We start from the raw sequence: 26,792 nt of genomic DNA on the forward strand, positions 1-26,792 counted from the left end.
AAACAAACGATGCAGCCAAGTTTACAAATACGCAGATATTAACAGTGCAAAGGACATTTGGCATTGCCTGGAGGGACATGTATTTTGGTCCCTTACGTCCCTTCTGAGGGGCGCTGGGGGCAGCTGGGTGTCCAGCGTGTCCCGGAGGTCCACCAGAGGTGCCTCCCGTGGATTTTGGCCAAGCCGGGAGCCCCTGGACACCACCGCAGGTGCCAAGTTTCTCACCATCCTGCCCTTTGCCTCCTGTCTTGCTCTTACCGCGGCTTGGGATGAGGTGGGAACGGGGCAGCCGGGAGCAGGGGGACTGCCGGCAGCTCCTGGTAATCACTGCGCTCTGAAGTCCCGCCGGTAACTCTGGTGGGACTGCGAGTTGTACCGGCCGCCGCAGAGCGCTGGCGGCCAGGCGGAGGCATTGACGGCGCACCTTTGTAATCCTAATTACGAGCGAGACTGAAGAGATGTCTCGACTGTTCGGGGCAGCCAGCGCCTCGCACAAGCCCATCATGCAGATTGTGTTGCCGGGCCAGCACGAGGAGAGTCCCGACGTGGCAGTCGCTCCCGGGGCGTCAGGACGTCCCGTGGCCGCGGCCCCTCCGCGCCCGCCGAAGCCGCGCTGAGCGGGACCAGCAGTGCGCGGAGGGCCGGGGGGCCCTGCTCTGCAGGAGGGGGGCGAGCAGAGCCTCACCGACTGCTCCGCGAGGTTTTGGCGGGGATGGAGGGACTGTGGTTCGGCCCGGGACTGCCTGTGTCCGGCCGATCGGAGGAGAAGACGGCGGTCCCGGCGGACGCGGAGCCTCCCCTCTCCGCAGTTGTCAGGCTGAGGCCGGCGAAGGTGTCGGAGCTGCCGGGCCGCCCTGCTCCCTGCCCGGTCAAGCTCGCTGACCTGCCTCGGATGGTCACTTCCATGGGCAGCAGGGCAGAGCTGGCTGCCGGGGGGCACCGTGTGCGTGCAGAAACACCGTCACTGCCCCTTCTGCGCCAAGCCTCGGAGAGTTAGCGAGAATTAACTTCGCGCATTGCAAGCAAAGGAAGAAAAACCCAAAACACTGAGAAAAAAAAAAGGGGGCGGGGGGGGAAGGGGGAAAGGAGGTAAAAGAGTCGTTAGGAAACGGGCAATTAAAACCGACAGAGCCACTAATGAAAGGAAAAAAAAAAAAAAGAAGGGAGCAGAGGGGCTCGGTTGTGCCAGCTTTGCGCAGTCAGGGGCCGGCTGCTTCAAGGGCCGTCGCTGCCCGAAGGAGCCTGAACACTATGCGGGCTCTGCCGGGGGTGCCCAAGCCCCGCTGCCGGCGCTAGTACCTCTAACGACATCAACACTGCGATTTCTTTTGAATGTTCATTTTTATTGGTGTTCTCCCTTTGCCAAAATGTGCTTGATTACATAGATGTAGTGCAGTGATAACTGCGCACCCTAGACTGCCTAGGTGTAACCGGGAAAGTTCAGCCCAGGCCAGATCAAATCCCAGGCTGTTTAATGCTGGAAGGCTGCATGTTGCTATTAGTGTTAAATATATGGCTAATTATGCGTATGAAAATTAAACATCAGTGTTATGCTAATGGGGCCGCCTTCAGCTGTGGATCAGAGCACTTGAGACTAGCATTTAATCAAATGAATCAGTAACTAATACATCTGCACGTGTGAACTTTCACAAGATCATTTTCCTGTTACAGTCACACCGCAGAATTATGAAATAAATAATTATCAACACTTTCTAATTATCTAGCAAAGTAATTTGGGATTCATCGTGGGCTTTCTGGGGAGGATCTCCTAAGTCCCACCTCATTTACCGCTCACGCACGCGGAAGTTTTCATTTTAAGCTCAAATGTGCCGTTGGGCCCTTTCAGGGCGACTTTGGTTGGATGGCTTTTTCCCTTTAAAGCAACAGCGGCAATAGCCGGGCGGCGCGATCGGGAGGTGCGGCCGGCGCCGGGACCCGCGGGCCGGGGCCGAGAACCCCTGCGCGCCCGCGGAGTGCGCGGGGCCCGGCGGGCGGGGGCCGCTCGCTTTGTCCGCGGGTCCCGCCGCCGGCTGCGGAGCGGGGCGGGCAGCTACAAGAACCCCTGCAGCCCGCCGGGCCCGGCGGAGCACGGCTGCTCTCCCCTCCGCGCCGCCTTCGCGGCGAGGGGCGGAGAAGGGTGCAGGGAGTTGCGATGCCTTCCGCCAAAGTCCGGATCGGCGCCCTCGGTCGCCGGCAGCGGGAGCGGGCGGCCTGCGATGGGAGTGGGCTCCTGGGCGGCTCCGCGCCGGGGCCGGCCGAGCGGGGCGGGCGTGCGGCCGCCGCCGGCGCTCGGGCAAGCGCGGCGCTGCCAGCCCGGCTCTCCGCGCTCACCGGGGTCCGGGCGAGCCCCGAGCGCCTCGGACCAATCCAAAGCGATTATGCAAGACGGCGGACCAATCAGCTCCGCCGTCTCATGAATATTCATAGACTTGGCTGAGTCAAAGCTTTTAGGCGAGTTTGTGTAGATCTACAGCATCATGCTTAGACTTTTCAAAGAGACAAACTCCATTTTCTTATGAATGGAAAGTGAAAAACCCTGTTTCGCTTAAATTGGGTTCTTTCCTGTCCTGAGAAACACAACAGACCCCAAAAAGGCAAGCTGAAGAGAGAACACACACACAGACCAAGCGACAAGAAATGACCATGACTACCATGCCAGAGAGTCTAAATAGCCCCGTCTCAGGGAAGGCTGTCTTTATGGAGTTTGGGCCGCCCAGCCAGCAAATGTCTCCTTCTCCCATGTCCCATGGACACTATTCCATGCACTGTTTACACTCCGCGGGCCACTCTCAGCCTGACAGCTCGTACAGCACAGCTTCGTCCTTCTCCCGACCGCTGGGCTACCCCTATGTGAACTCGGTCAGCAGCCACTCGACCAACCCCTACATCAGTTCAGTGCAGTCCTACCCCAACAGCTCCAGCCTGACTCAGACCCGGTTAGAGGAGACAGGTAGGTGCACTCGGCTTTGGGGAGGGGGGGGGAGGGGAGGAGGGAAGGCAAGGCGGGAAGGGAGGGTGTTGTATTAAAAAAAAAATCTATCGGGGGAAAAAATTAAATTAAATTACAAAATATTAGTCAAGAGAGGCTGAGAATCACAGGGGACCAATACACAGAGCATACAATGCTTGGCTGGAAAATAAACCAACCCAGATGTGCACGTATTAGTCTTCGTAATTATTTATTGCGTAGCGCTATAAACAATGTATGCAATTAAGGGTAATTAAACCTAAACTGCAGCCTGTAAAAATAGCAAACTTTCGCTGGGAAGACGCCTGGGCTGCCATAATCGCCCGGAGCCTTTGTTAGCGTTACTCGAGCTTCACTTTTCTTCCTTCTCATTACTGTTATTGTCGATGTTGCTGTTGTTATTGTTACTGCTGTTGCTGCTGCTGCTATTACTGTTACTGCTATTATTGCTATTGCTGCTATTATTATTATTTATTCTGCGTCGTTTGTTGTTTGTAGGGGCCGAATCGGAGAAAAGCACTGTGGTAGAAGGAGGGGAAGTTCGCTTTAATGGGAAAGGGAAAAAAATCCGCAAACCCAGGACTATTTACTCCAGTTTGCAGCTACAGGCTTTGAACAGGAGGTTCCAGCAGACTCAGTACCTGGCTCTCCCCGAAAGAGCCGAGCTCGCAGCATCTCTGGGACTCACCCAGACCCAGGTACAGCTCCGATTGAGCCGGCCCCTATCCCGTGTCCCCTCCGTGTCCCCACCGTCTGCATAGGAGACCACACGCGTAACACACACGGGTCACAGCCGTGGGCGACGGGGCCCAGGGTGACACCCGTCCCGCCGCGGGGCGCTCCCGGTGCTGCGGAAGCCCCCGCAGAGCCCGCCGGAGTGGGCCCAGGGGGCTCCTGCTGGGTGCCTTGGCGTCACAAAATAACACAGCAGTCGCGGGGAGAATGAGGGAGAGAAGCTGGGGGGCCGCCGGCGGGGGTCCGTCTTGCCCTGGGAGTGATGGAGGGATGCTGGACCGTACCGAGGGATGTTGAACCCTGCTCCGTTCCCCTTTGCAGGTGAAGATTTGGTTTCAGAACAAGCGCTCCAAATTCAAGAAGCTGATGAAGCAAGGAGGGGCCGCCCTGGAGAGCAGCGCCTTGACCAACGGCAGGGCTCTCTCGGGCAGCTCGCCACCCGTGCCTCCAGTGTGGAATACCACCTCCGCCTCTGGTAAGGCCTCGTCGGGGACCCCGGGCACCTACATCCCCAGCTACACGTCGTGGTATCCTTCGGCCCACCAAGAAGCTATGCAGCAGCCGCAACTGATGTGATTATATATACATTTTCCCCTAATGCAAGCACTATCGGTCCCGAAAAGAATTAAAATTATTACAGGGGGAAAAAAAAAAACAAAACAAAAAAAAGAAAGAAAGAAAGAAAGAAAGGAAGAAACTAAATAAAAGGAAAGGGGGAAAAAAGAGGGGGAAAGAGAGAAATAATTAAAAAAAAAAGAAAAACAAAACCACAAAAGAAACCCAAGCAAACAAACAAACAGGAGGTCTCTTGCCCATCCAGCCATTAGGACGCTGCACGGTAGCTCGGTGCAGGAGAGCACAGATGTGATGCGGGCCGGTTCCCACCGCTGACAGCTGACGGAGCGGCCCCGAGCACCGCACAACAGCCTGGGAGCAGAGCGAGCGCCGGCCGCGGCTTTGTGGGACAATCAGAAAAAGATGTCTGGGGGGCGGGGAAGCCCTCTCCTCTGTCCTGTCTGTCTGTCTGTGTCTGTTGAAATGTAGGTCATTTATTTACTACCGCGATCTGACCGTCTCTTAAATTGCAAAGGGGAAGGAAGCTTTACAATTTACCAGAGCTTCCTTCCCGCGACATTTTCTGTACCTTTCACTATCCATCTGTATATTTTTTGTTGTTGTTAAAAGGGGAAGACAGGGGGTTTATTTATTGATTTAAATTACCACTATGAGAGTACTAGAAACGAACTCAGCTTGCTGAGTGTATTGCTTGGACGCACAGTTTAAACAAAACCACAGACGGTCCGTCGTCCCGTTCCCCCCCCTTCTCCCCGAATAAATCACGACGAGGGAAGGATGCGATTTTAACTTTGACAGTAACTTTTATACTTCGCTGGTGTGGGAAGTTTTGGTCCGAATGATTTGCATTTCTCGAGTATTTAACGAAGGAAATAAATGCACATTGTTTGGTACCCTGAAGTGGAATTACAGCAGCTGCCAGCGCTTTGCTGAGGTGAAGCAAGGCGCAGAGGACGGAACGACATCCCGGAGGGCGGCGGGGGGGACCCACCGGGAGGGCGGGCGGGCACACCGGCGCAGTCCCGGCGCGGCCTCCCCGCGCAAAGCCGGCCCGAAGTCGAAATGCACAAATCGACGTGCAGGAGCTACTCGCTGTACATATTTTATTCTTAATTATTATTATTATTATTATTATTATTATTGTTCTGTAAACATGTTGCACAAATTTAGCCTTTTTTATTATTATAATTATTATTTCTGTTCTGTTTCGTGTGGCTGTAAAACATGATGCTTTGTGTACTGAGATCTTGACATTTTACTTGTGAAATTCGGAAAATGTGATAAACTGAGCTCGGCTGTGTTTAGTGTTCTATATGTCAAAGTTTAGTTTTATATTGAGAATGTTAACTTATTGCTTTGTATCTGGGGGAGGAAATGGAAAAAAACCCACACAAATCTTTGTACATAAGTTATAAAGTTTCTTTGAGACAGTAAAATTATGGTTTGGAAAAAGAGACACGCATGCTCCCTGTCCCGTAGCGCGGCGGGCAGCGGGGCCCGGGCCAGGCTCCGCGTTCCGCGGCGGGACGGCGGTGGCCGTAAACCGGGAGGCGAGACGGAGGAGCGACGCGCCCCGGACAGGGCAGCCTGTCCCCCGTGCGCCCGGCCGGGCCCGGTTAGGCGGTGGCAGCCGTCGCGATGGATCGGGGACCCTCCGTGGAGGGGCTGCTCGGAGCCGGGGGAAGCCGGGCACAGCTGCTGGGACGGGAAGGGGATGTGCTCAAGCCGAGAGAGCCCCGGGCCCCGTCCCAACAGCCGAGCCGGCCGTCTACCCTCTCATCCCACGGGAGGCGAAGCTGTGCCGGTACCGCCGCGGTCATCCAGCCCTGGACCGAGCCGTGCCCGCTCCCCGGGGCTGGACCAGCGCCGGCACAACCCGTGGCTATTGCTGGGGTGGGTAAAGCGCTGCAGAGCGGAGGAAGCCGGCAGCGGCCGGGCTCGGCCGGCTGCCCGTGCGCATCTCTGCGCGCAGGCTCCGCGAGGGATCTGCTGTGCAGCCCCGCGGGGGCCACGCTCACTCGCGTGCCCCGAGATACGCACCCACTCCCCGGTGCGCAGCCGAGGCGCGGCAGCGCAGCATCCGCCCCAGCGCGCACACGCGGCGCGGCGGCCCGCGGGGCGCTGCATCGGACACCACACGCTCCGCAGCGCCGCATTTCCCGCAGGGCCACGGCCCGAGTCTGGTCCCGAGCGGCCCGAAGTCCCGAGCGAGCCGGAGAGCTCCGCGGCCCCGTAGCGCCCCAGGACCCACACAGCTCCCGCGGCGGCTCTGCCGGTGACCAAACGCCTTTGGCCGGGCCGAAGAGGGGTGCTCAAGCAGCTCGGAGAGCTTTAAAGATATATTAGCTTCTCCTAATTCAATAACGGCTTGCTAACAGTTCAAATAGAGAAATTAACCGTTTTCTCTCAGCGAGGCGATCTTGAGTTAGAGGCTATTATAATTGTACATTTGGAAATGTTAATCTCAATACAGTCCTAATTAATTCTGCCTTGTTGCTGACAAGTAGTTCATCAAATATCTGATTCGAAGATTTTCATAATGAGGATATTAATTAAACTATGAATAATCCAAAGGTGCTTATATTGAAACAATACCTCATTACAATGATTAAGCCCTGATTTCGAATATTATACCTTTACCAATTGTCACCCGGCAAATACAACCTTATGGATGTGTCCGTAAATGGCAAAATGTAATTTTGGGATATATTTTTCCTTGTTGGGGGAAAAAAAAAAAAAAGTGCCCCTCATTTTCAAACACTTCTGAAATAGGTTACACACAGCTTAATGATGATCAAAATGACTCTTTTCTGCAAAAAAAGACCCCAAAGTGCGCGTACAGCTGCAAACCCAAGAGGGTCAGCATCATTTCACTGTATTCTCTTCTTGATTACAAGCCGAGCCCATCAAACACAACATAATTACAGTAATTTCAGGTTTATTTATTCTAATGCAGTTTCCCCATCTCTCTGGTAATTATGAGCAATTTTTTCGCCCAGGGAATCTTTTTGCATTAACAAAAGAGATAACGCACTGAAAGCCAAATTTGCTGTGCATTGAGAAAAGCGAAGAAAAAAAAAAATAAAATAGGTGCGAGCTGCCATCTCTGCAATTCTCCTATATTGGAGCTCTGCAAATTGCTTGCAGGTGTATGGAGCAGAGCTGTCAATAGGAAGGGGCTTCCAAATTAGCAAATGCACAATGTTGAAGTAATGAAGACAGACTTAGCAAAATTGCCAAACAACAGATACCTCTTTAATATCTTCCACCCAAAAAGAAAAAGGGAAAAAAAAAAATCCCCTTGGAGTGTCCCTGCGAACCCCCTTGAATAGCTGGGGATGTTGTACATGTGTCAATCTAATTGCAGAGCACAGAGCGGCCCCTGAAACTAGAAAAAAAATAAAATATCAGAGCCCAAGCCCGTTTGCATTCGGAATTTGCTCCCTTCGTTTGACAGAGGGGGATAAGAAATCCCCGCCGCCGCCCGCTCCGCTCTCCCCGCCGCCGCCCTCCTAACCCCGCTCCTGCCGCCACCGCCACTCTCATGCCAGTGAATAGGTGCCATGTCCCCCTCTGCACCGGCGTCTTACCCTCCCGCCTCCCGGCTCGGGACCGGGCAGTAACGCTCCCCTTCGCAAGGGACCGACAAACGCACACCACGAAACCACCGCCGAAAACGAGCGCACGCCGGCGCCGGCAGCCCCCGGCAGCGCGGCAGTCCCGGGCGGCGAGTGCCCCCGCGCCGCCCTGCCCGCGCCGGGCTCCGCGGCTCGGCTCGGCTCGGCTCGGCTCGGCTCGGCTCGGCTCGGCTCGGCTCGGCTCGGCTCGGCTCGGCGCGGCTCGGCGCGGCTCGGCTGTGCGCGGCATCCCCGTCGCCCGGCCCGCCGCCCCACTCCCTTCCTCGCCCCGGTGCCGCCGGCGGGCAGTTTTGCGGGGAGACAGGGTCGGTGGAGCCGCCGTCGGTATTTCCCCCCTCTCCCGGCCCGCGCCCGGTACACTCACCTACCCCCGCGAGAAAGGAGCCTGTGTCGCCACCCTTACCTTCGCCTCAGTCCCTGAGGCTCTGGACACAAGTCTTTGCTTTACAACAAACCAAAGCACCGAACGCGGCTTTTGCTACGAAAGTTAGAAGAACGAGAGAATGTGAGAGAGAGGGAAAGGATCGGGGAGGGAGAAAGAAAGCGAAAAAAAAAAAAAAAAAAAAAAAAGAAGCCGAGCACAATAATAATATCCTGAGATTGGAAATGTGGATTGAGATCCCCCAGAGATGCACATGCCTCTGAGCGCAGCAGCCTTTTTGCAGCTCTGCTCTTGCAGAATATGACTGAAATTTTCTGCTATATAGCCTCTGTCTTTATAGCTGATGAAAAAAATTGCAGATTATTAGCATAAATGTTTACTCTTCATTACGCTGATGACATTGTGCACTCGAGATCTTGGTAATCTTTGGGAAAATTATGAGTAATTTTTAAAAATTTTAAAGCAGCAGCAGTTACCATGCAATTCAGGCTAATTCTGCGTAGGCTCCGAACGGATATAATTATCGAGGAGTCAAGATGTTATGCTAAAAACTATGCATTGATATTCCCATTTATTATGTACATACAACTTTGACAATGTTGATGCTTGAAATAGCAGGAAATTGTCTTGCGCAAAAATTACAGTCCATATTAGGACATGTGAAATTGCGAAGAATTATATAGTAATTGCAGGCTTTCAGATGGGAGAGCCAGAATGCTCAAACTAGTGCAAATGTGGATAAAATTACAGATCAGAGCAAAAATTAGGGAAAAAAGGGGTCTGGGATTTTTCAAGTTGGCTATAGGATTCCGGAAGTGTCTAATGCCACATGATTGCTGCAGCTTTAGGGGAGACATTCATGCCTCAAATAACTCCTTTTGCCAGAGCCGCTTTAATTGAATTTCTCGTGCTTTCTCTTTTCACCGGGCAAATGAGTAAATTGCCTCCCCACGGTACAAGCCCGGCCGGCCCCGCCCGTGCTCCGGGGGGGCAGAGGGTGCCCCCTCGGCCGGGCGGCTGCCGTGCCGCCCTCCCGGGCCAGGCTGGTCGCGGAACCGTCACTTAGCCCGGTCGCCCCCCCGGGACTGGTCCCGCTCAGCCGCTCCCCCGGCCCGGAGCGGGGACCAGGCCTGACGGGGGGCGGAAGGGGGAACCTCGGCTCTGGGACGTGGGGTGGAATCGTCCCAACCCCCCCAGCAGGATCCCTCCCCCGCTCCGCAGCGCTTCCCGGAGAGCTGCGGAGGCCGGGGCATCTCTCGCCCCACGGTTATCCTGCTCCCCGCGACTTTGGCCGGCTCCGGGAGGCCGATCCCCGCGCAACTTGTGAGTGGGATCGTGGTTCTCAGCGGTGTCCGCCCCGTCCCATCGGACGGGAAAAGAGCAGAAGAAAACAGGTTACAAACACACGCATATCTCTGTACGTATGCATCTGCGGTGAGCGCGGGAGCTGCTCTACCGCGCCTCTGCAGCCGCTGCCGCCGCCGACTCCCGCACGGTGTGAGCCGCATCTGGCATACGAACAGCGGGGGAGATACGGACCCTGGGAGGGCTCTGGGAGATACGGGGGTGCTGAAGGACGAGAAACCCCACCGCATACACCCGGTGCGGACAGCCCAGAGAGAACTGCTACCAGCAGACAGTAAATGAATAGTAATAAATAAATAAAAAAATACTAAATAACAGAAAGAAATCGCGGAGGCTCCCGTACTGGGTGTGGTGTGCTCTTCTCCCCGACCGCTGATAGCGTTGCCCCGTTGAGCAGGTCCCTGACCCAGGGACCCCACGTAGCTGTCGGCATCCTGCCAGACCCCACGGAACCAAGCAACACCCCGCACCTCAATGCTACATCGGACTGGAGACACTGGGCCAGGAGAGACCGGGGCGCAGATGTGTGGGGGAACTTTATTTAACTGCGAGAAGCGCCTGTGAAAGCGGTGGGGCGGAGGGACAGGGAGGGAACGGGAATCGTCTCCGTCCCGACAGTGGTCCGCGGCCAGGGCTTCCTCTTGCATCCCGGACGACTGATTTAGCAAAGCTTGTCACCAGCCAAAGGGGTGCATCCCGCTTTCCCCCCGTTTCGCCCCCAAGTCGTAGCCCGCGGAAACACCGCGCTGCCGGGAACACAGCTCCTGCTGGACCCCGGGGCGTGGGGCTCCGCGGTGCTGCTAGCCACGCGTGCCTCCCCACTCCGTGCTCGCCGCCCCAGAGCTTCGCCGTCCGCCAGCGGGGAAGTTTCCTCTCCCCGGTCCGAGTGGGTGATTAAGGCCACTGCCACCAGTGGCCCGCGGCCGGCAGGAGGGTGAAGGAGGGGGAGAGGTACGGGATGAGTCGGCCCTGCTGCTTCTTGGGACGGCTCTGGGCTCTCGTCCCCGTCCTCGCCGCCGGGTCAGCGCCGGCACTGGAGGGCAGCTGCCTCTTTCCCCTTTGTCTCTCCCACTCCCTCCTCTTTGCACCCGACTCTCGTCTTCCAACATGCCGCTGTCATTCTTCGCTTTTCTTCACTCCTCCTTCGACCCCCGCCTCCCCTTGCCCCCAAGCTTTCCCCAAGCTCTCAGAAGAAATCTGCCCTCCCGCTTTCCTCCCTTCTCCCCTCCCTCTTTTCCCCCTTCTTTCCCCCCTCCTCCCGACGTGTCTCCTAGTGAGGCCGCCCCCCTCCGCCTTCCCCGGCCCCGCCCGGGCTCCTCATGCCAAGGCCTTTCGGAAGAGTCTCGGCCAGGCTGGCCATTCCCGACCCCGGGCAAGCTGGCCGGAGCCTTCTTGTCTGCAATGGGGTCTTCAACACGGCTTTCTCTCCCCGTGCCCTCTCCAAGAATGGCGGGGTCCTCGTGATGATGAAGGCCAGAGATCCCTTCTTTCACCCACTTTTGTGTCTTCCAGCAACAGTCCCTCCAAGGATGCAGCCCCTCAGGGTTACAGCTTGGAGGGGCACAGCCGGGAGGTGGCATCCCGTGTGGGGCGATCCCAAAGTGTGCAGCAAAGGTCATAAAAGTGAGGAGGGTTCAGCTCAGAGGGCTGCAAGGGAGCGTTCCAGAGGGTTACATCCTGGAGGGGTCCAGCCCTCGAGGGATACATCCCATGACGCTGCAACTTGGAGGGGGTACTGCCTGGAAAGTGATTCGGCCTGGAGGGATGCTGCCCTTACGAGGTACATCCCAGAGGATTTCAGCTAGGCGGGATGAAGCTGAAGGGCTGTATCCCAAAGGGGAGCATCTTGAGGTGCTTCCAGCCCTCGAAGCACCCCAGAGGAGCTTGGGACAAACACCAGCTCTGGCCCAAACAAAGATCCCATGCAGGTTACCGGCTTGGTTGCCATTGCCGGGGTGGGGCGAGGCGAAATGGTCAGGGCTGCGCCCGAGGAGCAGCTCCAGGACTACTACGAATCGGCCCTGCCCCAAATCCCTCCGGACGGCCATAGGAAGCTGTGAGACAGCACAGTCTGTCCCGGGTGAAATGTCGCTGGCGCCAGCAGGCGGGAGAGGGGGAAGGGGGGCGGCTCTGGGCTGCTGCAGGCAGCGCTGAGTGATTCATGGCCTCGCCAAGAAGACTGTCAGGGGCGAGATTTTATTGTAGACGGGAAAGAGGGGAAGGAGGAGGGAAGTTGCAGGCTTGCGGCAACTGTTACAACGGAGAGGAGGCGGAGGGGACGCGGCTCTCCCTCTCAGCAAACGTCTGGGTCCGAATCGACACCCTCAAATTTCCCTATCCCCAAAAACTCAGCGTGGGCACCATGGAAACAATAATTTATTTAAATACTCTCTGCTTATTGTAAAAGAAACATTAATGAGTGTATAAGTTTTCCATAATAAATAACCAAAAATACAGGTTTTTTTTTTTTCACGACGCTAGACATCAAACAGATCAGGGGCATGTCAGTGGCTAGGCTGCCGACGGGGGAAGAGCGGAGAGGGAGTGGAGAGGAGGGCTCGCTGCGGCTGGCGCCCGACGCGAGGAAGCCCCGTCGGGGCACGAAACGAGCCCAGAGGCAGCGCACGGGCGGGAGCCGTACCGGCACCGCCGCCTGCGACCGGCCCCTGCCCCCGTCGGACGGTTTCGTTCACGGCTTAAACGGATACCTTAAATAGGGGAGGCTTCTGTTTTAAATCTACATATAAAAATTATTTATCCTTTTTTTTTTAATAGTTTTATTTTTTTAATCCCCAACATCAAAGTGAGGTTATCCGCAAAGGCACCTGTCAACTTTAAAAAAATAAAAAGTAAAGTTAACCAGAGTTCTGCACCGATAGTTTGATACAAATGTCGGGGAAGAAGAGGAAGATGGACGGAGAGGAGGGAGTGAGGGAGGTGAGTACTTGTTTCGCAGCGTGGCTGTTTTCACGGCGGGAGGGAGGGAGGACCCCCACGCGGCCGAATGCACACGGGCCCCTCCGCCGGCGGCAACGGGGCGGGACAGGGAGCGGAGCAGTTCCTCTCCTGCGGGATGGCCGGGGCCGGAGCCAGGCTTCACCAAAACACCCGTGCTGCGCGTCGGTGCCCCGCGGCTGCCGGCTGCGGCCCGCGGGCTCAAGTCTCTACTACAGCGCCTAGAAGATATTGCCGCTGCCGTGGTGATGCGGGGGCTGCGCCGGCTGCGGGAGGGGAGCGGCCGCCGGCAGGTGCGCCGGGCCGCCGGGGGCCGGCGGGTACCACGAGTAACTACCGAGGAAAGCGGCGGCGGGGCTGGGGCTGGAGGTGCCGGCGCCGCCCGCGGTACGTGGGTGCGGAGCGAAGTCCCAGGCTGGGGGCGAGGAGGGAGACGGTGGCGAAGAACTGCGGCGGGGAGGTGGCTCCGCTGGGATCTCTCCGCTTTTCCACATCTTCTTGAACTTGGAGCGGCGGTTCTGAAACCAGATCTTTACCTGCGGAGAAAGGGGCGTCAGGCGGCCGCTGCCTCTGCGGCGCCTTCCCGGCGCCCAGACCGCCCGCGACGGTGCAGGGACACGCAGCTTTCGCAGCCCCGAGCACTCCCGGCGCTGCCTCACCGCGCTGCCTCTTCGCCTGCACTCCCACCCCGGGCCGTCGAGGCGCCATGGGCCGCCCTTCCTCCTACGCTCGCCCCCGACTCCGCGGAGGGCGACAGGCCTCGGCGGGGCGGGATGTGCCCGGGGCCCCGCGGTGGAAAAGCCTTACCTGCGTCTGGGTGAGGCCGAGGGAGGCCGCCAGCTCCGCTCTCTCGGGCAAGGCGAGGTACTGGGTTTTCTGGAAGCGCCGCTGCAGAGCCGCCAGCTGGAAGCTGGAGTAGATGGTCCGGGGCTTCCGCACTTTCTTCGGTTTCCCGTTCACGATCCTAATCTCCGGCTCGCAGTCTTCCTTCTCTGCTGCGGCAGAAACGGCAACCCCAGTGAGGCGAGGCGCCCCCGGTACCTCGGGCCCTGCTCGCAGCTCGGCATCACCGCCCGCCCCGTCGGGGCGACCCACCGGGAACGAGCGCTCTCCCGGCCCACCCCGTGTCCAGAGCCCCGATCGCCTCCTCGCCAGGCTCACCGAGCCGTCCCCCACGCGGGGCTCGGACGTACCAGAGTCATTGTTGGCTGGCGAGGCCCTGCTGCCGTAGGGCCCGTAGGAGCCGTAGGCGCCCCCGTAACCCACGTCGTAGGCGGCCTTGGCAGAGTAGGGGGCGGTGCCGCCGCCCGCGTAGGGGTAGGAGCTCACGGGGCCGTAGGGCGGCCCGCTCGCTGCCCCGTGCTGCTGGTTGGTGTAGTAGCTGCTGTCGGTGGCCGTGGAGACGGGCAGCGTGGGGGACTCCTGCGGCTTGTGCAGGCCGCCGTGCTGGTGGTAGCTGCCGGCGGAGATCTGGCTGGTGTGCATGTCCGGCATCAGACTCTCCAGCACCCCTGTCATCCCGCGCCCCCGCCCGCCGGGGCACGGGTCGCCGCCCCGCGGCCGTCCCCTCCGGGGCCAGGCGGTCAGAGCCGCGCCACCATGCTCGCCGCGCTCCGCCGGGGCGGTGCAGCCGCGCTCCCGCCGCCGCCAGCGGGACGGACTCTGCGCGCCGCGCGCCGCCGGGACGGCATTTAACACCGGTCACGTGGCGCGGCGTACGTCACCTAGCAACAGCCAATGCGGAGCCCGCCCGCGCCGGCTCCCCGCGGGCTCGCGGAGTGCGGGACGGGAGCGGCGCCGGCCATGGGGACGAGCGGCCGCGGAGTCACCGGGGACCGGGACCTTCCCCATCGTACGGCTCAGGCTGCTGCACCTTTGGTTGGACTGGGCGGTCCGGTCCGCACCAGCGAGGGCTCGGGGCCGCGGCTCAGCCCGGCCGCTTCTGTCGTCCTGTGTCTGTGGTGTGTGTCCCTGTCTGGCTGAAAACCCCAGGGAAAGATCCGAGCATCGGTCCCCCCGTAAGCGGCATCCCCACGCGGGCGCCCCTGACTGCGGGTGGAGCTGGGCGGCCGCGTTTGGCGTCCCTCTCAGTTACTGTGGCCCCAGGAGAGCGTGCACATTGCGGGAGATCAGTAACCCCCTTTTTGTGCCAGAGCGGCAGAGCTTTCCAGTCAAATCCCCGTAACATTAGACGCGGAAGGGCGACATTCTTCCTTGCACGCGTGTTTTGTACAGCAGTTGCTGACGGTGCCCAGGGGACATCCTTCCATGCGGAGGCCCTAACGGCGCCTGTTGCAGCCCAGGCACGACGGCGGGGCCGCAGGTGCCAGGGACCCGCGAGCAGCCGCCTGTCTCCCTGCCCTGTCCGCTGGCGGCTGCACCGAGGCCGTCGGGTCCGGCTGTCAGTCGGGCACGGCGGCGCTGCCCTTGGCCGCCCTCTGCCGGGGGCAGCGCCGCGGGGCAGCAGCCGGAATGGTGTCTCAGGTGCGCTGAGTAGCGCTGCGGAACTGATTTTTATTATTGTGTTATTTCCCTCGCTCGACTGTCCCGGCGCGGAGCCGGGCCGCCTGCCAGGGAGCGCGATCCTTTCGCATGGAGAAGGGCAATGCGCTGCCGGGGGCTGCCACGCGCGGTGCGGCCGCGTCCTTGCGGGAGTCTCACGTGTGTGCGGCGCGGGCAGGGAGGGAGGCGGCACTGGTGCGAGGATGGCTGCAAATGTTACCACAAAAAGCTGGTAAAAAGGTTGAAAAAAAAAAAAAAAGTAAGTGCCCGGCCGCCGTTGTTTGCAAGGGCACGTGGCGTCCCTAGCTGTCCCCGCGCGCCCTGAGCCCGCCCTGCCTCACGAGCCCGCGCGTGTCCCCTCAGGAGCCCTCCCTCACGGGGCCGGGGCCGGGGCCGGGCTTCCCACTCCCGCCCCGGGGCAGCCTCTCCCCGCCGTCCGCCGCTTTGAGGAGTGTGGCTGGAGCCTGATCCTGAGTCGGTGCCTGCGTAGTGGCGGCGCTGCGGCGAGCGCAGGTGCGCGGGGCTGGCCCTGGCCGTCAGCCAGCGGCAGGTGGGCCCGTGAGTGGGGCTGCGGGAGATGGGGCGCCCGGCTGGGCGGCGGGGAGCCCCGCTGAGCCCCGGGCGCGGCCTCCGCGGGAAACAACGAGCCAGAACCCGCCGTGGTAACGCCGCAACCTGCCGGCCAGCGCGGCCGGGAGGGACCGGAGCAGCGGCGGTCACGGAGAGAGCTCGGAGCAGTGGCTCTCGTGCTGCCGACTCTCCCAAACATAGCTGCTGCTTAGCGCGAAAGAAAACCAGTTTCCGCAATCGGCAGAGTGATCGTACTGATGTCTTGGGATCGTAGTCCCGAGACATCTTCGTAAGACTGTTTCTGTCCATCGCTGGATGACGGCCGGCAGCTTGAAAAAGCCTCTGGCTGGCACGGGAGACGGGCAGAGAGCCCCCAGGTTGGTGGCTATCAGCAAGCCACCCTTCATTAGTCACGTTTTGAAGCGTTTGAGATAGTTTAAAGAATACAGAGGTGAAAGGACATTTAATCTCATACTGAGGATTTAATAAAGCAAAGGACTTACTTGAGAATTTGCCTTGCTATGTGGCAATTTTTATTTTTAAATTAAATTGAATAGTGCTATATAGCATGTACATGGTGATCTGTACAACAAGTAAAGGGCACGATTTTGTTTTGTTTGCCTCAGCTTATATGAGTAGTCTTTCTTGTGCAAGTTGTTCCTCATAAGTTGATGCCGGGCTCACAAATTGAAATGAATTGTCAAATGATAGCTGCTCCGAAGTCTTATGGCTTTGTTTCTGCAGTTTGTTTTGCCTACGTGGAGGCACAGACTTGCTGGAATGACCACTGGCATTTATTTTGCATCTATTTACTTTGCATTTAGTCACATGGCTAATCTTGTAGATCTGATTTTTTTATTTCTAATTTACTTGAACTTTTCTTGTGATGTGGTTGTTTTAAACACCAACTTAAACACCAACTATAAATAAAGGTATGATTAAGGGAGAGATGACATCAGGCAGCAGGAAGGAAGGAGAAAGGCTTGTTTTAGGTGAGAGACAACTTGACTACCATGAATGTTTTCCAATACACTTCTTTGAATCAGTCATAGTATTATCAGGAGTTTAAAAAAATAATGGCATTAGCCTGGCCCAGTGTTTATATGTTTTCATGTTCTCATGTTGTGCTAATAATTTTAATTGTGCTTTTTTTTGTCCTTGCTTTGGGAATTGTGAATCTTACATGGCTGGGTAATTAGAAGAGACACAGAGAGACTGGGGAGTGAGGGGAAAATTGGAGGAGAGTAGGAGTGTTTTGTGTACCTGCTGTTAATACTCTGCAATCCTGCTTGGTTTTGATGTAATAGATCATGTGTTATTGTTTATATCCTGTGAGAAGGAATGTTTGTATGAAACAAAATATGCATCTTATGCACATTGGTCATTCAGTTACACACGGGAAAAGGATGGTTGCTTTCTTGCTGCAGAGGAGTTCAGTGGTGAAAAGTTTTGGTAATGAGGTTTATATGAATATACAGCACTTATTGCCAGAGGCAACAAAACAATTGAGCTGGCTTTGTTGTTGTTGACTAGTTTGTTTTAGAAGCAACCTCATGCTGACTGGGGACATACTTAGTTTATGAAGTATGGTAAACACAGTGTGTATAAACACAAGAGAGGACCATCAGTCTTTAAAATCATCATCTCCAACTGATCAGCTTGTATTAGTTTTTTTTTATTTTTACAAATGGCAGTTGCATATGATTCATAGAAATGTCTGTGGTAACTCCAGGCTGGTATATTTTGTTGAATTTTTTTTTAATTAACTATTATTCCTATGATTCTCTTCCTGAAATAGGCTTCATCTGAGAAAAATGTGAAATCACTTCAGGGCTGGAATCCTGACTCTATATACGTGGTATAGATTTAACCTAAGGATCAATGGAACAAGTTATGCAGTGTTTTATCTCAAATTTCACTTGAAGAGAACTGCACTTAACATTTAAGAATGAGGTTAATTTTTAATCTGCTGTATTTTTGAATACTATTTTACCCATTAGGATCCACACTTGGCCAAACCATTTCACTTACTTCAGCAAGAATGTGGTGAATCCTAAGAGATGGGCGCTATTATTTCTGATAATATTGCACAAAAGTAGTTGGACAGTAGTCTCTACTGCAATGGCATATTAACAAGTATGGATTTCTTTCCATGGCTGAGGGAAAAGCTTTTCAGTGGATTTATAGTGGTATAATGCATAGTGTAGTCCTGAGTGTTTGCCTTAATAATTGAAGAATAATATAAATCACGTGCCAGATGAAGCCATGAGGAGGGTTTATGCTTGCACTGTGCCTGTGAAATCTGGTATTACACTCGAGAGTGATGGTAACAGTTCAGTCTTCCTTTTCTGAGGGATTAAGTGTATCCGCTTTTGGGAAATTGTACGAATCTTTTCAGCTCCCTTCCGTAAGCTTGCTACCTGCTGTGCTTAGTTTCAGAATCCAGCATTATCATTTTCCTCTCTAAAAACTGTTTATTGTCTCATTCATCTGTACATCAGATTACTTCATTCCAAAAATCACATAAGTCTTCTGAGAAGAATATGCCCCCTTGTGTGGCTCCCTGAGGATTCCTTTCTTAGCCCCTTGTTGTAAACAGCTTATACAAGCATGACATGAGACATGGGTTCTGTAAAATCCTTTCAGAGTTGTTTATTAAGCTGTCTTGGTCTCAGATTATTTTTCTTAGTGATGATTCACTGGCACCTCAGCACCTTTCTTCAGCAGAAACCTGAGCAGACTGGAGCACAAACTGTGACTTTTAATAGTGGATTAGTCTGGTGTTATTTAGCACAGGTGTTTCTCAGTTGTTTCCTTGTACAATGGTGAGGAAGTGCACAGCCTGATGCATTGGGGTGAATGTGTAATATCAGCACATTCTTGGTTCTAATAATCGCTGCAGATGCTTGGTGTGGGAAGGAAGGTCTGTGAGCAGAATGTGAAGGCAGTAGAGCAGCAGTCCTTGTGGGTTTTGGGAATAAAGTAGAGCATGCCCAAACAGTCCCTCTTGCCTCCTTTAAGACTGAAATTCTACCTTGTTCTGCAGTAGGGCCCTTGGATGTGTTCTGATCATCTCTGGGGCTTCCAGGCTTTTTTTTCTTTACCAGATGTATCGTAAGTAATACTACTGACAAAACCTAAAAACTATGTACTTTTTCATGATGGTTTTGTCAAGTGTTTTTTTTTTAACCTCATTTGAATGAGATTGGTAGAATAGCTTCAGTAGTGGTTTGTGGGAATGTTAACTGGCCAGAGGCTAGGCAAGTGGTACATGCATGCTCCAGGGCAAGTGCTTGTGAGCCCACTTTATAGTGGATTTGAGTACACTCAAGTTCAGCCAATAGGAAAATCTTTGTCAAAAGTGTTTTGTGTGTGAATATTTAGATGAAACAAAAGTCTTTAGTAAGTGCATGCGCGAAAAATGCTTTCAAGATGAATCATTAGATAATTTCTAATATTGCTGTAGATGGCAAGCGTGAGAGAAGCTGAGAGGCGTATTTTGTGGGAGTGGATTTAAGCTGAGTTGATCAGCTGTATCATTTTGAGCTCTTGTTTTGCAAAAGTAGTAGAGAACATTTTATTTTTCCTTGACTGTAATGTCTGTACAACCTTTACCTGTGCAGTCTAAGCACAGTTTAAGCAAACTTCAACACTGAGAATAACCTAGACTACTTTGGTGTTAGCTTAAATGTGATCATTTTAAGGGTTCAATTTAGTGGACAATGGTGTTTGGAGCTCAGAAATGCTACATCACCTCAGTGTACTGGATGAATTTTGATTTGTAGTGCCAGTGAACTGTTTGAGGTGTGGAGTGTGCTTTCTTCTGCAGGATCTTGTTTGAGCTGACACCTCCTATGACTGGCAAATAATAAAGTTTGTTCCTGATGGAAAACATGAATGTCTTGCTTGTAAGGAAGAGATGTGTGTTTTGCTTTAAAGAAGATATGTACAAGAACAAATCTTGTAAATGGATTATACAGCTGCAGAGTACTTGGGACAAATCCTAGATTGCTACATTCCCATCTGGAATGCTGCACTAAATTGATTCAAATTGTGGACCATGCAAACTGCAGAGCCTCTTCATGGGAATACTTGGACATATGCTCTGGGATTTGGCACTGGCTATTCCCAGCCTTTGTAGGCATCTTAAGTAGAAATGATTAATTGCTCAAACTTGGAAATTTTCAAAAGAAAATATTATTCTTTCCAGTAGTGAGAAAATATGCACATACAAACCTTAAAAATTAATTGGCTTTGAAGTTAATTTGCTTTTTTTTTTTTTTTTATTTAAGTGGTGAAGTAAACAGTGTTTCTTGAACTGGCTGGGGGACCTTTTCTTCAAGCTGTGTAGCTGAAGTCTGTTGTGTAAATATGAAACCAGTGGGAGTTTTGGGCAGTGAATTGTCTGTGAGGAGTGCTCAATCTCATAATCTGCACACATATCTATCTTGAAACTGCTCCTGCTTGGAAGGAAAGGGGTGAAAGGAACTGTGTTCAGGTTCACAATAGTTACTGGCCTTTTGTTTTCTTGTGGTTGCTTCACTTACAATACTGGCAGGTGATTTGCACATGTATTTAATCTCAGAGTATTTTTCCTGTTGGCAGAATGCCTAGATCTGAGAAGTACATGCCTTTTATGAACACTGCTGTAAATCTAAATAAAATAAATTAGACTGTTGCTTTTTACCTGTATGCATGTCTGTCAGGGGTTAATGTTGTTACCTAAAGAGCTTAAGCTCCTTAATTTTTTTTTTTTCTTTTCAGCTTGGAAGCTAAGAAGATATCTAAGAAGAAAAGATCTTGAAAACTGAGAAATCAGAGCAACTACAGAGATAAAGTGGTAGGTGGGAAGTTAAATAAGTAAATTCTATTGCCTTCAGGTCCTCTCGTGACTTAGTCCTTATGTGACTTTGCATGTAATTTCCAAAAGTTGTTGAAAAATGGGTTAAGAATAATGTGAACATTAACGTGTAAAGAATCTAAGTGGCCACAGGGTGTCCCCACTGTTCCATGCTGATGCATCCTGATAGACAAGTTATACTGTAGTACAAAGCTTGATACACGTCTTAAATATGCTGTTTTATATGTTGTAGGTTTTAGCGTTTGTTTTTATATTTCCAACGCTTATTTGTCAGGGCAACCAATTAATATCTAGTCGGATGGAGGGAGAACAGAAAGAAAGGAATTGCTTTGCTGAGTTCTCTTTTTACTTCCAAGGATTGGGTGTGGACAAGACTTGGTTTTTCTTAAGTAACAGTTATTCATTACATGTGAGTGCAGTTTGGTTGCTGAAATTAGAATGAGAATTTATTCAGAAAGATAATTTTCTGTCTACTTTGAAAAGCCTGCTAAAGGAGGTTTGTGTGTTGACCAAGAAAGTGAAGTGGCATAATTATCTAAGGACTTGTCTGAACAACATTGGTGGCATTGAATTAAGGGGTGAAAGTAGAAGTATGAGTTTTGGGCTCATAGGGTAGATTACTTTAGATATGGTTTAATTTAAGCAGAAGTGAGGTGTTCTGCACAATAAATGCATCCAAGTGGGAGCTGGTGCAGAGAATAGCTACAGCAGTAAAACTTACACCCCAGCTTCTGAACAGTGTATGTGTCCCAAAACTCTGAATGTACAGTATGTGATGGATCAGACTGTAGCTGATACTGCACAGGGATATGTGCCCCACTCCTGCAAGTGTTCAAGGCCAGGTTGGACAGGACTTAGCACAGCCTGGTCTAGTGGAAAGTGTCCCTGTCCACAGCAGGGGTGGTGGGACTAGATAATCTTGAAGGTCCCTTCCAACCCAAACCTTTCTATAATTCTCTAAAAAGTATAAAGTGTAAGGAGCTCTGCATGAGGGCTTGGACTTCATATTTTACTAAGTCCACGCTGTTACATTTAAGCTGATGCTTTCGAAGGAATTCTTCATAGTTACATTAACTCTATCCAGTTGCTTTAGACTTTCAACACCTCTGAAAATCACACTCGGGGCCCTCTATGCATAGTACGGCCTTGATGACATGACTCTTTCAGCTTTATGTGTGTCTTTGTGGCAGAGGAATGCAGTGGTGCTGTGGTTGGAGTATAGCAGCTCTCAGCTTGCTGTGGCAATGGGGATTTGGATATTGCTGTCTCTGACTTGAGGAAATGTGTGCCATGTCCTCAGCCAGCCTGAATTTGGGAAAGAAAGACTGAGTGAGGAACATTGTATGTCCAGGTCATTTGCCTTCAGGTTGGCTGGTCCAGTCTTGATAAAAACCCAGGAGCAGAGACAGATAGGAAGGTGTGTTCACAGCCATGTTGTCAGGAGAACAAAATTTCTCCCAGGAGATGGCACATTTCCACTAGGTTTGTGACAACACAGCTGTGTTGGCAGGCAGACTCCAGCCCCCTAGGGGGTCTGAGAAGGAAATGCTGTCTTTCACCTTTCATTCATCCATTAATGAAACCCGACCTCTCCTGGCAAACTCTGAGATGGTAAAATAGGTATGAAAGGAAACATTCCTCTGTTAAGTAGTTGTGGCTGCCAGTTGGTACTTACCTAACATACCTGTACATGTTAAATTCTGTTATTATAGCAATGCTTGGGAAGCTGGGGAGGGGAGAAGAGAGTGCTGGAAGGGAAAGGGCAGGAGAGAGCGCTGTCATTTCTCAAATGAGGTGGGGGAACAATGTGTTTTAAAGTCCAGAGAGCTGCTGTTAAGCTGAACCAGAGCTTACTTTACTGTTATTAAACTTTTTTGTGTGAAGAAGGCGTTGAATACTTTTGAATTCTAAAAGTGTCCTCACTGTTCTAGGGAGAATGAGATAGATATAAGTAAAGAATTTGTGAGAGAATCTCTCTTTTAAAAGAAAATGTGTTTTTGTTGATCCCTGGTTTACATGACCTAGTTAATTAAGGTTCTTAGAGTTCTGCAGATATTTAATAATAACTTTGTGTTGTAACTAGCAGTTCTTCAAAGAAATACCAAGCTGCAACAAATACATTACCATTGATGATTTAGTGAACTGGCAGCAAAGGTAAGCCAGGCTGCTGTGCCAGCTGCTGCCCTTTTTACCTTGCTTGCTTCATATGCTGCCCAGCAGTTGTTTAAGTATAGGTAGGTAAATAAATTGGACCTTTATTTTTTCAGGTGATATGTCTGACATCTGACAGCTAGCTGTTTTCTTGTTGCCTCTCTGCTTCTTTTTTTTTTTTTTTTTTTTTTTTCTTTTGACAGCAGCTGACCTGTTGGAGTCAATGTGGTGTTTTGGACACAAGTCTAATGCCTACTGTTAAACCAGAAAGTCAGTCTTGCATAATCTCTTGAATTTTAAATAATCTTAAAATCTCATTGCGGTGCTCATTCTTTCTTATACCATTTTTTTTGGTGGTGATGTGGTGGGCTTTTTCGTGTGTTTTTTAAAAAAAAAATTATTTTATTTTATTTTGGTTTTTTTGTTTATTTTGTTTTTGTTTGCACTGTAGGGGTGGGTCACATTTTCATGGAAGTTATCAAGGGTGCAGTTATATTTAAAATCTCATTGAAGAACAAATGTGCATCATATGTGTTACTTAATTGCACAGTGGTATATAACAATACTCAGTTCATCCACGTACACAAATGTGGGACTTGCATTGACAATTTTAACAGGAGATTCAGGAAACTTAGTCTTTTTCCCTAGTGATGGTATCTGAAGGTGAAAAATATGCCTATATACTTATGAAAGCTGGCAGAAAAATCTCTTTGACAATAACAATGGTTATCCTCTTGCATCCTTACTCCCTTCTAGTACGCATTATTGAAAATGGATAATTGAAATTGGTGTTGGTATAAACTACAGCAGTCTTCATGAAAAATGTGAAAAATACTTTCAACAAATTTTTCAAGTAGCTTTAAGATGTACTTAAGGGTAATATCAGGAAATCTGTGGCAATCTTCTACAGAACCTGCAGAGGGAATAGCAACCATCTTGTAGACTTAATGTAGTTCCTTCAGGAGGTTTTCTGAAGGTTATGTTTGAACTTAATATACACACTGTGTTCATGAAGAGAAGTATCCCTGGGCAATTCCCTACTTGCATGAGGAATTTCCACTCTTGCCTGGAGGTGAAAAACAATTCCTTAGCTTTCTTTTGCATGAAACTGAAATTTCAAAACCATGCCATTACCAAATGTGTCTGGTGTTTTTCACTGGAGTATGGCAGTATCTCTTGAACGAACTTGTTACTGTTGTAACAAGATGGTTAATAGATTGGTGCTTTCTAAATGTGCCCAGTTGGCTGCAGTGTCGATTTATAAATGTTGCCTTAAATACCTTCCTCTCATGGCTTGTTTCCTGAATTGGTACTTCACCTGAGCTTGGTGATTTTGACCCCATTTAATTTCTTGGGATGTTTCCAAAGTTCTGGTATCACATCTGTGAGAATAGGACTTTAGAAAATCCTCCTCAACAACACGTAAAGGTCTACAGCTTTTTCTTTTATATGATATATTGACTACAGAAGTGGGGCAGGTTTTGTTGTTGTCTCTGTCATTTGCAGCATGGTTTTGGGCAAAAAGCATTTTTTTGGTGCTAAACCAGTTCTGGATTTAGGGTAGGGAATTTGTGAGCTGTGTGCAGCCACAGGTGCTGGTGTCCCATGCTACTAGGCCTCTTCTTGTCATGCTGCCTCTGGCCTGGGTGAATGCATAGATGGGGCAGGAGCCAGGGAGGAGATTCCCATCCAAAACAGTTGCAGAGGACAGCTCTGCACTATGATCCTTGCTACTCAATGGGGCTCACTGCTCCAGTGTCCACTGTGGCAGGGCACTGGACCCATGGAGACAAGTGTGGCAAAGCCAGTGGGACTTGTGCACTATGGGGACATTAAGAGGTGGGTGAAAGGAGGTGAAGAAAACTGGTGTGGTGGAATGTGTCCCTGCCTGTGGCAGAGGGGTTGGAACTAGATGGTCTTTGAGGTTCCTTCCAACCCAAACCCTTCTATGATTTGTGGCTGATCTCCAGTAGCTTCATAATGCTGTGACCTCTTCTGAAGTACAGTAAAATTAAAGCAAGAGCAGTGCACTGTCACAGACAGATCTCTGGTATGATGTCTACCAATGTATTGCCAAGCAAAGATCTAGACCCCACCTGATCTGAAAATTGTTTTGATTTGATAGGTTCTAGCAGTTCTACTTGTTTCATATATCTGCCATTGAATATCATAAACTGGGAATTATGTTTCAGTAGGAATTGCACATTACATATGTTTCTTAGGATAGAGCATACCTAAATATTTATTGATTACTTCATTAAAATATTTTATTAAATATTGCTCCATCAAACAACATATTAACATTAAAAATCACACACAGAGGAACATTGTTTGGTAATGCATAGCATTAGAAAACAGCATTACTTGGCAGTCTGACCACCCAGCTTATAACAAAGGCTTTGCCTTTCACATCAGTGAGATCTTTGTATTGCTGCCAGCTTGCTTTCCACTATACTGCTTCATGGTTGTGTAAAACTTGTGAGAGGGGAAGACTTAGAGAAATAACAGGCTACGCCATTATGCATCAAGATTATGTGTTTTTTATAATAAATGACATGCTAAGCACTGGCTGAGTCATCAAAGAGATGGTGTGTGTGAGTGGATGGCTGTGGGTTTAATTTCTTCCCTGTGTTCCTTGGTGTAATATTGTTTTAGTTGTTGAGCCTAAATACTTTCTCTAATACTTGCTCTATTTAGCTACTGCCAGTTTTGATGAGCACCAGCCACAATGATTAGAAATTTTCTAAACTTGTTTTTAATTAGCTATCTGAGAGCTAATACAGTAGTTTTATCATTCTTACTTGGTATGTTCAAGCAGTTTCCAGATTACTTGGATTTATACCTCTGAAATGTGCTTGACCAAGATTGGAGGGTAACAATTTTAACAAATATTTTAATTCAAAAGAGGTCTCTTATTGAAAATTAGGTAGCTTCTCTATTATATAGGTGTATAGCAGTTATACACCTTAGTTATTGCAGTGGAATCAAAGAGATTATGATATGTGTTTGCATAGGAAAAACAGTGTCTTGACTTAAAGCCAGCAAGAAAATAATTAATGACTTCAGCTATAAAAACTTAAAAGCAGTAATTTCTCCAAAACACTTCATTTTGTCTGGAAAACCAGGAGTCTGTTTTACAAAATAGTCTGGAGTACTAAGGAAACTTACAGGCCATTCAAACACTCTAGTCCTACCCTGAGAACAGCTAGAGACCATGACAATTTTATTTTCAGGTAAGAACCCCAGAGTTCTTATTATTGGCGAGCATTAACACCTTTTATCTTAGGCAAAGAATGCAACATATTAGTGTTACAGAGAAAGCTCTGCAGCAGAAAACAATAGCTTCCTATTTCCTCTACAACTTAGATAGTGGTAGTTTGTATATTTACTATGTTTACTATTTGTATATTTATGTGTTCTATGAACACTTCAGTTTAACTGCACAGAAGACTTTTGAGGGCATTTGTTTCTTTGTTTGGATGCTATGATTTATTGGTTTGTTTTTTATTTATTTATTACTTCCAGTCCATCAGTAACTGTTGAAACTGATAAGCAGTATTCAGCAATCAATCAGCTTGCTTTCAAGGCTGACTGAGGTGCTAGTAGTAGTGTCTGTCAACCACAGCTGTTATCTATAACACCAGTTCCAGATTTTATTTTGGAAGCCTCAGATGAAGTCACTGCATGACTACAAAGAGAGCAGCAAGTGAGAAGAAATATAATCCTAGCATCCTAATTTTTACACTTTAAGACAATAATAGAGTCTGTAATCTGCTACAAAAATATGGAATGAGAACTGAAAAGAAACAAAGAAGCTGCAGTAATCTGAAAACAACAGCAAGTGAACTAAGAGCTATGCTCAAGGGTTAGGGAGTTTGCTGACTTTTAGACCTCTGTCTATTAGGTCATTAATGCCTGGCTTCAACCTTTGATCTTTCTGCAATTCTGGAAGCTCTCTTCATTTTTTTCCAGCACAAGGCCAAAGTTGTGTCATTACAATGAGGCTGTTGTACTAAACATCCCACATATGGATGCTGCACAGAAGACTCTGAGAAGTGGCTTATGTTGCAAGAATTCAACAATCTACAT

The 26,792-nt window shown here is 50.7% G+C and overlaps 2 protein-coding genes and 1 long non-coding RNA gene across 5 annotated transcripts in view; 1 reads left to right on the top strand and 2 right to left on the bottom strand.

The window, feature by feature from the left end:
- LOC146766901 (uncharacterized) overlaps positions 1 to 9,474 on the bottom strand; it is a 36,783-nt gene extending 27,309 nt beyond the window's left edge. Inside the window, exon 1 of one of the 2 annotated variants that reach the window (XR_014956574.1) lies at positions 8,321 to 9,474. This is a non-coding gene — a long non-coding RNA (uncharacterized LOC146766901). Of the gene's footprint in view, positions 1 to 8,281 lie in introns of both variants that reach the window. The other variant, XR_014956575.1, reaches the window with a different exon arrangement.
- DLX1 (distal-less homeobox 1) lies at positions 2,376 to 5,733 on the top strand. Its single transcript, XM_021552370.4, has 3 exons — positions 2,376 to 2,950; positions 3,467 to 3,666; positions 4,025 to 5,733. Exons 1-3 carry the CDS (start codon positions 2,638 to 2,640, stop codon positions 4,277 to 4,279), a joined length of 768 nt encoding a protein of 255 aa, XP_021408045.1. The 5' UTR covers positions 2,376 to 2,637; the 3' UTR covers positions 4,280 to 5,733.
- Positions 9,475 to 12,022: 2,548 nt separating the features above from the next.
- DLX2 (distal-less homeobox 2) lies at positions 12,023 to 14,298 on the bottom strand. 2 transcript variants are annotated; one of them, XM_085584466.1, is made up of 3 exons: positions 13,813 to 14,298; positions 13,427 to 13,611; positions 12,023 to 13,155 (listed from the first exon to the last, which is right to left on the bottom strand). In XM_085584466.1, the coding sequence occupies exons 1-3, from the start codon at positions 14,135 to 14,137 to the stop codon at positions 12,841 to 12,843; spliced, it is 825 nt and encodes a 274-aa protein (XP_085440592.1). In that variant the 5' UTR covers positions 14,138 to 14,298; the 3' UTR covers positions 12,023 to 12,840. The 2 variants fall into 2 exon arrangements, with proteins under 2 accessions (XP_085440592.1, XP_021408076.1); XM_021552401.4 differs by having other exon boundaries at positions 13,427 to 13,614; positions 13,813 to 14,297.
- Between the last annotated feature and the right edge of the window lie 12,494 nt (positions 14,299 to 26,792).

Source organism: Lonchura striata, chromosome 7 (genome assembly GCF_050655825.1).
Source record: "Lonchura striata isolate lonStrDom1 chromosome 7, ASM5065582v1, whole genome shotgun sequence".
Taxonomy (NCBI): domain Eukaryota; kingdom Metazoa; phylum Chordata; class Aves; order Passeriformes; family Estrildidae; genus Lonchura; species Lonchura striata.

Bases quoted from the DNA above. Each gene is read 5' to 3' on its own strand.
- DLX1 (XM_021552370.4), top strand. From the start codon at position 2,638: ATGACCATGACTACCATGCCAGAGAGTCTAAATAGCCCCGTCTCAGGG. The intron at 2,951-3,466 runs GTAGGTGCACTC...TGTTGTTTGTAG, and splicing joins GACCCGGTTAGAGGAGACAG to GGGCCGAATCGGAGAAAAGC. The intron at 3,667-4,024 runs GTACAGCTCCGA...TCCCCTTTGCAG, and splicing joins TGGGACTCACCCAGACCCAG to GTGAAGATTTGGTTTCAGAA.
- DLX2 (XM_021552401.4), bottom strand. From the start codon at position 14,137: ATGACAGGGGTGCTGGAGAGTCTGATGCCGGACATGCACACCAGCCAG. The intron at 13,615-13,812 runs GTACGTCCGAGC...TTTCTGCCGCAG, and splicing joins GCCAGCCAACAATGACTCTG to CAGAGAAGGAAGACTGCGAG. The intron at 13,156-13,426 runs GTAAGGCTTTTC...CTTTCTCCGCAG, and splicing joins TCGGCCTCACCCAGACGCAG to GTAAAGATCTGGTTTCAGAA.